Source organism: Poecile atricapillus, chromosome 2 (assembly GCF_030490865.1).
Source record: "Poecile atricapillus isolate bPoeAtr1 chromosome 2, bPoeAtr1.hap1, whole genome shotgun sequence".
NCBI lineage: Eukaryota > Metazoa > Chordata > Aves > Passeriformes > Paridae > Poecile > Poecile atricapillus.
In genome coordinates this window covers 70,145,958-70,156,265 of record NC_081250.1, presented here as the reverse complement: position 1 = coordinate 70,156,265, position 10,308 = coordinate 70,145,958, and the positions used below count along the sequence as shown (strand labels likewise).

Sequence of the window (10,308 nt, the reverse complement as noted above, 5' to 3'; positions counted from 1 at the left end):
TCATCTTCTGCATTTAACTACTTATATTGAATATAAAGTCCTAAATGTCTTTAATATGCATGTCTTCATTGCAGACATGCATATTTAAAATAGTGGTTTTTTAAACATATCTTCAGTTTTCAAACATAAGCTTGCTCAACTCCTGCTGAAAAAGAGCTTGAAAGAATAAACCAGCTTGAATATTCAAAATCCAACACATCAATAAGAATTAAAAAAACAAGTAATAACAGCCTATCAATTTGACAGGTTTTATTTTTAGTGAATTTTGAGTTGTCACATTTTCAAGGCTTCTTCTTCCAGATCTCAGGGCTAAAAGGTAACTACCGCCTATTTAACGAAAGGTAAGTTACACATAAAATGCCAGCTGTCATGAGATAAAGGACAAATCATGAGTCAGCAAAATCATTCAAGAGCTTTATCAAGGAACTTATCTTTTCTTCCAGGTTGTTTTCTTTTGTGTGACATTTGTCTGACATTGCCTGAAATTATTTCCTTACACCTTGGGAGTTTGGCTGGGACACCTGACAATATTACTGACAGTGGATTAAACACATCTGCAAACTTTGTATAAAGAAGCAATTGATCATCCTACAGTCTGGGAAAGGAGAAGAAAGGGAATAAGGATGGAGTGGGGGAGGGAAAAAAGGGAAGAAAGGAGGAAAAGAGGATAGGAAGATTTGTTTCCTTATTTATGTATCTTAAATCCTGTAATAGAGGCATCCATGCAAAGATCCTCACTGAGGATTTGTTACAGCCTTTTTTAAAAGTGAAAATACTTAGTAGCAGAGACAGTACCGGCATGAAAAAAATATCCTGATATATACGAAATGTATATATATATATATATATATACCATTCTACATGAAATATATATCTACATATCCTACAATGTCCTGATCTGATTTTTAGATGGGCCACAGATCAACTTCATTCCTGCTCTCACAAAACAATCTTAGCAGATCCTTAGTAGCAGTAAAGGAACAAACAAATAGAGGCTGTGAAACTGACCTTCTATGTTACTGAAAGTCAATATTAAATCAATAATTAAGTCAATATTAAAAAAACCCAAAAAACCAAACAACAACAACAAAAAAAAAAAAGGATTAAAACCAAAAATAAATGTATGTTGATAGAGCTGAAGATTGCTTTGTTGGTTGCTCCCTTGGTTTCAGCACTCAGTCCAATGTCCCAGTGTTGTAGCTTTCATTTTTCTTAATGGTTTTCCCCCCATCTAAAAGCATTGCTGGGGAAGTTTTAGGCCTTTTGAACAAAATCTTCCATGTCAATGACCTCTTTGGAAGAATTTAGGGAGAGAGGAGATTTCACTCCAAAGACACATTGTGGCTGCATCTGCTTGGTGTGGCAGAAAGTACAGGGAACCGCCTCTCCAGGGCTTGTGTATATCCTGGTGCTCTGCACAGCTCATGCATCCAAGCAGTGATGGTCACAGCCAGGTACAAAAGCTGAGCCAGAAGGCTCACGGAAGGACCTGTCCATAAGGACATTTGTAGACTGGCAATGAAGCCTCTGTGTACTCAGGAAGCTCTGGGACTTAGGTAAACAGGGGTTATGATGTACAGATGGAAAGAGAGCAGGTGGAGAAAACTCAGAAAAGTCACTATTCCTTTTCTTGCAAATCCAGTAGTGGCAACCATGGCTTGCTTGGACACAGTTTCTTGCCCTTTGTCTTGGGGTGTCAGACCAGATCCCTGCTGTACTCTAAAGAAAGCCACTTCCCAGAGAGATGGCTGCTCCTGAACCAGCAGCACCATCCTATTGTTCCTCTGCCTGCTCTGTGTTGCATCAGAGTTCATCTGGCTTTCAGCTCAGACAGATTACACACATACTTTTCCCTCTAAGGCTCTGTACAGTTGCTCACCCTAAGTCAGCATGACTGTGGGCCCAAGTCATTAAAGACCTATGCAAACTATACATATTTTTAAAGGATACCAGGTTAGAAAACCTCCAGGGTGTTTGCCCTAGGCAAGAGAACTTTATGGTAGCTTTTCCCATTGTACTTGTACTGTAGCTTGTCAGTGTTTGAGCACTTCCCCTCTGTGCTCTTATTCCATTCACAGTCTGGAGTTTCACTTTCATTTCTCTTGGGCACTTAAGTTTCAGTTCTCTTTCGGCACTGCCCTTTCCCTTACTGACACCTCCCTCAGCTACTGAATTACTTGTAAACCCGCTTGGAATATCTTTGTCTATTTTTGCTTTCTCATAACATTTCTTTTCCTTTTTATTTTTTCTTTCTTTCTTTCCTGACTTCACATCTCTCTCATCTGTTTTCCTCAAGTATCATAGTTTAAGCCACTAAGAAGGGAAAATTATGAAGGGCTGAGTTAATTAGGTTCTTAAGCTTATTTGTGAAACTAGGAATCAGCTTGGGAACTGTCACCAATAGGGATAGGCTTCAAATGTTTTCTGGATGAGGACAGTGTACATTTAACCACTATCCACATGAATTTGTGATTTACCTTACCTATGTGGATTTTTTAACAGACCAGCTTACCTTCTTTCTGCCATCCCCTTCCACTCATTCCCACCAAAATAAATTCCTTTTTCACTCTCCATGGTGTTATCTGTTTGGAACTATGTCACATTTTATTTGAATCACAGATTGTTAAAGTAGGAAATGCTATTTCTAACACTTGGATCATTGTCATTCTGATCTTGCGAATTCTATTCAGACTAAGTATCTGTTCAAATTACTGAGCAGAAACCTCAAGCCTTATTTCTGTGCTTCCACAATTCCATCTTGGCACATCCCCCAAGACAGTCACAGTAATTTTTCTTTGGGAAAAAATATAACAATAATATGAGAAGAATTGTTGTAATTCTAGAATTACCGCTTCATAATGACAACATAAGAAAATGTTCTACTGTGGCATTATGATAGCTGCTTCGGCTAATGACTGCAGGGATCTGGAGTGATTCACAGGTCCAGCCCAGCCATAACTGGAAAACAGAATCAAATAAAAGAGGATAAAACAAGTTTATGAGTCTTCATGACACCCTGCTTCACCTCCCTAGTCCTGGGACCAGCAATGTTGGGAATCTGGGATGGAAGGGTAAGGTCTGACCCACTTCCCACTCCCGCTCCACTCCTGAAGATTTGGTGAGGACAGTGGCAGTGCCCCTGTGATGCCAATGAATGAGTTGCACTGAGTCAGGGTCAAGTCCACCTGTGTCACTAGAAGAGGACTGAGCAGCCACTAGGAACTTATAAACCCAGCATGAGCTACCTTCAAATTAGTAATTAAATTTTAAAAATGAAATACATATGTTCTGTACATACATAAAAATGCAGGAACTTGTATAGTCTGTAACCACCACTCAAGACTGCTCTCTCATAAATCTGAGTGATGCATACAGCACTTTTATAATCTGAAAGCCAGTTTCTTAGTTGTATAATAAGGCTCTTCATCATAGCATGATCAGCTTCTACACAAACAGATAAGGGGCAGTCAGCTCTGGCAGTTTATACTTTGTGGTTGTCAGCAGTTCAGGGATGCTGCTCTGCAAAATTGTAATTAAAATTAATTTTATTCTTCACTGTGCTGTTAAGCAAGCCACAGGCTTGGTTCTCCTTTTACATACACCTCCTTTCTGTAACTGTGCGGGAATCAAAGTGAAAAGCATTGCAACTTTCTGACTACTCAGAGCACTGCTTAATCTTGTAATTGTAGGCTTTTCATCGTGAAACACAACATTTGGGAACACAATTGGGGGAATGAGAGAGCAGCAAGGCTGCTATTTCCTAACAGAGTATCCCTAAGCCATTTTGCTGTACTGTATTTTTTTCTGCAATTTTTCCTTTATTTCTCTATTGTAAAAAAAAAAAAAAAAAAAAAAAAGTGAAAAGCCACGATACTGTAGCAATAGTAATTTTTAAAAAGGAGACATCTTACAACAGCAGAAGTTTCAACTGCACTAGAATTTAGAAAATAAAAATTAGAAAGGCCTGTAGCAGCCATGTTTCCACACTCAGCATTGTTCCACCACCACCATCGGCACGGCACAGCTCTGGGCCAGCTCCCGCCGGCTTTGGGCAAACCCACGTGGCTCTGCACACCAGAGCCACCAGCCAACGCACGGCCTCATCTCAGGGAAATCTTTTATCCAGGAGATGGGGAGGCTCGCTCGGACTGGTCCCAGGCGAACTGCTGACCGGTTCCCATCATCGTGACCAATGGAACTCCCCGGGCAAACGCGGGGCTCCCTCCCGTTCCCAAAGCGGCCGCGGGTCCCTGCTCCGCGCGCTCGCCGGGTCGCTGCCGCGGCGCCCGCGCGTGCCCGGGGCGCGCCGCGCGCGCAGCCCAGCGCACTCCTCGCCGCCCCGCCTCGCGCCCCCCGGCCCCCGGCCGCGGGCGGGCGCGCGCGCTGACGCGGGCGGCGCCCATAGGCGGAGAGGCGCGCGCGCGCTCCGCCCGCCACCCCCCCCCTCGCACTGCCCCCCGCCGGGAGCTCGGGCCTCAGCCGGTCCCGCCGCGCCGGCCCAGAGCCGCGAGCGCTCCACCGCCGGCGCCTACCGGCTCTGCGCGGGCGCCGGGCACAGGCGGGGAGAGGGAGAACCGCCGCGGGAGCGCGCCGGGGGGAGGCGGTGACGGGGAACGGCCGCCGCCGCGAGCGAGCCCCGCCCCGCCCCGCCCCGCCCCGCCCGCCCACTCCCCGCTCCCCGCCCGCCGGGACCGTTTCGGCCGCCTTTCCCCCCGCTCCGCGTGCGCGCGCCGCTCCCGCGCCGGCCGGGCCGCATGAGCGGCATGAGCGGCTCCGCCTGAGCGCCGCGCGCCGCCACCTCCCTGCTGCCGCCGGGTCCCGGCGGGTGTCGCGTCCTCCCCGCGCCGCCGCCGAGGATGCTGAAGATGAAGCTGCCCCTGAAGCAGACGAGCCACAAGGCAGCGGCGGCGGAAGATGCGACGGCGGCGGGGTTGAAGGAGCCCGGCGGTGCCCTGGACTGTCACCTCCCGCTGCAGCAGCAGGTGCCCAGGGCCCGCGGGGGCGCCGCGGCGGCGACGGGGAGGGGGTGTGGGCTGGAGAGGCCGAGCCGGTTGCACGGCCTGGGGCCGGGGCCTGGGCCCGGCCCGCCGCCCCCCCCCGCCTCGCTGGGCGCTCCGGGCGGCGGCGGTCCCGGCTCGGCGGCCGCCCGCACCGATAAGGAGACGGTGTACGAGTGGTTCGGGCTGGTGCTGGGCTCGGCGCAGCGCCTGGAGTTCATGGTGGGGCTGCTGGACCTGTGCAACCCGCTGGAGCTGCGATTCCTGGGCTCCTGCCTGGAGGACCTGGCCCGCAAGGACTACCACTGCCTCCGCGACTCGGAGGCCAAGGCCAACGGGCTCAGCGACCCCGGGCAGCTCGGCGACTTCCGTGACCCCGCCGTGCGCTCCAAGCTCATCGTCTACCTGGCCCTGCTGGGCTCCGAGAACCGCGAGGCCGCCGGCCGCCTGCACCGCCTCCTGCCCCAGGTGGACTCCATCCTGCAGAGCTGCCCGGCGGCGCGGCGGGCCCCGGCCGAGGAGGAGGAAGAGGAGGAGGAAGAGGAGGAGGGGGACGTGGTGGTGGTGATGGACGGAGCCGCGGAGAATGGGCAGGCCGGGCTCCCCGCCGCCCAGGGCCTGGGCTGCGGCGCGCAGGAGGAGCTGCTCCTGCTCTTCACCATGGCCTCGCTGCACCCGGCCTTCTCCTTCCACCAGCGGGTCACCCTGCGGGAGCACCTGGAGCGGCTGCGGAGGGCCCTGTGCGGGGACCAGGAGGAGGAGGAGGAGGGCTTCGGCCGCCACCCAGCCCAGGTAACACCGCGTCCTGCGCTCTTCCTGCTGCGCCATCTCAGCGGGTGGTTTCGTCCTTCTTCCATCGCTCCCTCCCGTTTTCGTAGGAGCGGCTGCTTGCTTTCCCCGAATCCCCCTCATTGGGATGTGGTCCCTTCCGTCCTCCCCGTACCACGGCAGTGTCAGCCCGGGCCGCCCCCACAGCCTGCTGCGGGGTGTCTACTACGAATTTCTTGGCGGGGGGAAGGGTTGATTTTCCTAGCCTGCCATGCTTTCTGGAACGCTGTTTTTTTTTCTGGAACTCTGCCGTGCTGGAGTGCAGGGTGCACAGTACTGAACTGGCTGCCTCGTACGCTGTAGGCCACTGTACGAAGCAGGAATACAAGCAACAGCTTGACTAAACTTGTAAAAATAGAAATAATAAGAATGCTAGAGACCAGATTGCCTAAGAGAGCATTCTCTAGGGGCTTCAAACCAATAGAACACGTAGAAATATTTTTTTTATGTGGAGCCTGCGTCCTTGCCCCTTCCTAAAATGAGACACAGGCTTGAACTTGGCAAGAATCAGGGCAGCAGTTGGGTCACCAGCTCTAAGGCTGGTGTTCTCTGAAACATCAAGTTCGGCGAGATGGCTGACAACATTGGGGAAGGGGTGGTAATGATTCCACTAAAGAAACAAATTAGGATATCACAACTGGTGCGTCTGTGCAGAGAAAAACTGATTTTTTTGGGTGGCTGTCAGGAAACAGCAAAGCTCATCCTGAAAGCAGATGTGCCACTTGTTGCTAGGATGTGGCTGTCACCGGGCATGAGGACTTGCAGTGAGTGACAACAGAAGCGTTCTCCTGCGCAGTAGCTCTGTTTAAGCAGAAGTTTTCCCCCAATGCCATTCACTGCTGCCCTCTTGATGAGCATTTGCGTTAAAAATTGCCCCATATTTATGCGGCCAAGCCGTCCTCATGGAGCTCTGCAGTTTTTGGTCTATAGATGGCCTCTTGTGCAAAAGGGAAGGAAGGGCTGGAACATGGGTGTTTATAGTACTGTTCCACTGAACCCATCACGTTTTCATGAGTTACTTGGCAGAAAAGGGTACAAAGCAGTAAGGGTTGGGGTTTTGGGATTTTGTTTCTAATTTGCTTGCCGTGCAATTTATTTCAGCCACTTGTAGAAAACTTATACATTGTCTGCAGTACAAAAGGAATGTTTGCTAAGGATGGGGTATGCTCTTCAGGGAGTACTCAGAGGAGACAGGGATCCATTTCTAAGTCTTTAGATATATTAACTAAATGCTTATATCATTTAAAGGCCAAAATGTATTTGGCAGGATGGGCAGATGTTACAGGACTGAAATCACAGTGAATTCGGAGCATCGGTCCAAAAAGTGTTTATTTTGGCTCATTGGCCTGTGTCTAGTTTTATTCCAGAATTAATCCTGAAAGTCCATCTTTCCGGGGAAAAGACTGAATTGCAGGAAGTGGTAAGACTGGACACTGTCCCTTCTGGGTTTAAAGTGCTAGTAACCGGAAACATACTTCCTGCCTGGAACTGGCACAGCAGTTGTAGCTGCTCATTGTGTCCCACCAAATGCAGTTGGGAGAGCAGGCTTTCGTGAACTACTGGAATTGAAGTCAGTATTGTGCGGTGTTCTGGCTTCAGCATAAAAGCAGCTGTCCAACCAAGCTGTGGTTTTGTTTACTCGGGGAACACTGAGAGACCCGAGTCAGCTTGGCCGAACATGCACATCACATACACCGTAGTCGACATAGCAGTGAAATGGCAACGCTTCCGTAGGCTTTCCTCCCCCTCCCCCCTTTCTTAATGGCTAATTGTAAATACAGCACAGCCTTTCTGGGAAATAATGGCTGACAGGGAACAGAAGGATCAGTGCGTTTCTGCTGAGTATTTTCAGTCAGCGTTCCACGGTGACGGTGGGCCCTTCGCAGATAAAACGCTGGAGGAGATGGAGCCGCCAGCAGGGTTGAAGATTTCCCTGGCAAAACGTTGCCGTAGCATTACATTGAACTTGATTTAAAATCCTGTCCCGGCCTTCTTTAATCTCTGAAATTTGAGTGCCTTCAGGGCTCTGGGTTTGTGAACTAGAACGGTTCATAAAAACCTCTCAGAAATTTTATTCGGCTGGGCTCGTGTCAGAAGGGCTGGGCTCCATCTCCGGGAATAACCCGCTCCGTGCCGGGCAGCCCAAGCGGCTCCACTCGGGAGCCCTCGCGGTGGTCGCGGTGCTCCCCGTCCAGCCCGCACGGGAGGTGCTCGGGCGGGAGGGGGACGGGGGCTCCCCCGTTAGACGGGCACAGCCAGGAGTGGCGGGAGGGGGAGCGGCGGTGGACACGGCGCCCCAACCCACCGAGCACCGTCATGATCCGGGGAAAGGGGTGACCCCTCTCCTTGTTTGGGGGCGGACGGTGGGCCACGGAGAGCCCGCGCCCCCTGAGGGCGCTGCCCCGCCGTGGCGGCGGAGGGCCGCTCCGCCAGCCCCCTGCGCGGACAGGGATGCGGTGACCCACGGTGGCCGCCGCTTCCCGCCCCGGCCAACATGGCGGTGCTGGCTCCCGGTCACGTGCCCTTGGGGCGGCTCCCGGCCCGGCCCGTCCCGCCGGGAAGGGGCGGTGCCGCCGTTGCATAACGGGGGGGGGTCGGGCCCGCGCCCGCCGGGAGCGGCGGGAAGCGGCTGCGAGGGGGCTGCGGGGGCCCTACGAGGGCCTGATTGTCCGGCACAGAGGGCGCAGCAGCAGTGTCGTGCACAGGGGCTGCGAGCTCAGCTTTGGGCTTCCCGTGCTTGGCTCTCGGGCGTTCTCAGCTCCCGGCTTCCGACCCGTCGGAAGGTGGTCACTGAGCCGCGTGGTTCACCTGGGCCGCTAAATACTAATGTGTTCCTAATGTATTCCTATGGCTGGCAGCAGCGATGTGAAGTCAGCCTGCAGACTTGAGGGAGTTGAGACCTGGAGTAGAATCAGGTGGTTTGTTCGGAATTCTTTAGGGCAATGGACTGTGCTATTGCACGTGGAGTATCTAACAAAATGGCTCGGTTTGAGGTTTCAAGGAGCTGTAACGCGTAGCTTTAGTGAACACCAAGGCTTGAGAGGTTCACCTGCAAAGAATTTGTGGGTGATTTACGAGAACATAAAGCAATTTGCTTTTTCCCATTAATGGGATTATGTTTTCTGGTTAGGGTCTGTGTTGTCTGATAAAATCGAGCTGACAATAAAGTTGCTTCATGACAAAGGGTTAACAAAATTGTTGCTATTTTTAGTGTCTTATTTCAATGATTTTGAAAAATGTAACATATCTTAGTAATGCATTATAACAAATTCATCTCAAAATGGAGGAATTCAGAAGTTGTGGGAGGTAGGACTGCTGGAGTGGGATGGGCAGAGCTAGGAGTGACTTACTGTTGATAAATTTTGTTTCTTTATGAAGTGTTCTGAATTAAGGTTTGGGAGTTTTTATACTTAAAGTAGAAACACTTGATACTATTTTCAAGTTCTTAATTTAAGGTGTGGTTTATGACAACATCTTTTGGAAAAAAGTCATTGGTGCGTTTAGGTGGAGAATATAAATGTTGAATCTAAAGGTGAAGTGTAAGAATAAATTAGCAGTATTCGCTGCTTAATAAAAGAAGCGTTAATGTGCAAAGATCCTGTTGATACTACAGTATATTGGTTTAAGTAACAGAATGCATAGCTTAACTCTTGCATTGATTATTTTTGTTTAATAAGTACATCATTATTAAAGCAGTTTGACTTTATTGTTCATCTTTTTCCATCCCATCGGATGTCTGGGATCAAAATGCTGAAATACTGAAGGAGCTACGAATATCAACGAACATAATAAATGTGGCATGCATTAGGCACTGGAACACTTTATCAGGCATACTTCACAGGAATAGAACCAAGGTTGTGTTGAAGTAAGCAATCTCCTGGAGATAATGGTTTGTTGAATAGTATTATAATTAGCTGGCTGGAGGATTCTTCACAGAAAAGTCTCTACTTGTAAACAAAGGCAAAGTTTCTATTTACAGAGTATTTTTCTTAGTACACTTCTATTTATAGGATATTTTGTGTGCAGATTAGATGAGTGCTTTTATAATTGATCTTCAGTCACTTGCAGCAGAATAAGGTAGTAGAATTTAATTTTAGAATCCAGGCTCCGTCTGCAGTGCAGTGTTTTTAGTGTCATAGAGTTGAATATAAGGAAAAGTGTGTCTTCAGAGTCTGGTTTAAATAAGTGACATAAAGATAAAAAATGTCATTTTACTCTTGGCAAAGATCTTTTAAATGGTGATGCACTCCAGGGAAATACAAATGTTTTACAAGTTTTGCATGCTGAGATGAAAAGTATTCCAGCTGCCTCAGAGAACCTAACAGCCTTGTCTCTGAACAGGAATTTCTTGGTCTCCAAACAGGAGCTAAAAATTTCCAGAAATATTACTGGAAGTCTCTGGAAAGGAAGTCATAGCTAGATAAAAGACAATGGCTGAAATTAATGAGTTCTACCTAAATGTGGATGCTGATGCTCTAGGAAA

General features: G+C 49.4%; 1 protein-coding gene across 4 annotated transcripts in view; it reads left to right on the top strand.

The window, feature by feature from the left end:
- The first annotated feature begins 4,688 nt into the window (after positions 1 to 4,688).
- Positions 4,689 to 10,308, top strand: part of ZCCHC2 (zinc finger CCHC-type containing 2) — a 45,647-nt gene continuing 40,027 nt past the window's right edge. For all 4 annotated transcript variants that reach the window (XM_058831726.1, XM_058831725.1, XM_058831724.1 and 1 more), the window contains exon 1: positions 4,689 to 5,789. In XM_058831726.1, coding sequence (XP_058687709.1) covers positions 4,857 to 5,789 — 933 coding nt within the window. In that variant the 5' untranslated portion in view covers positions 4,689 to 4,856. The remainder of the gene's footprint in view (positions 5,790 to 10,308) is intronic.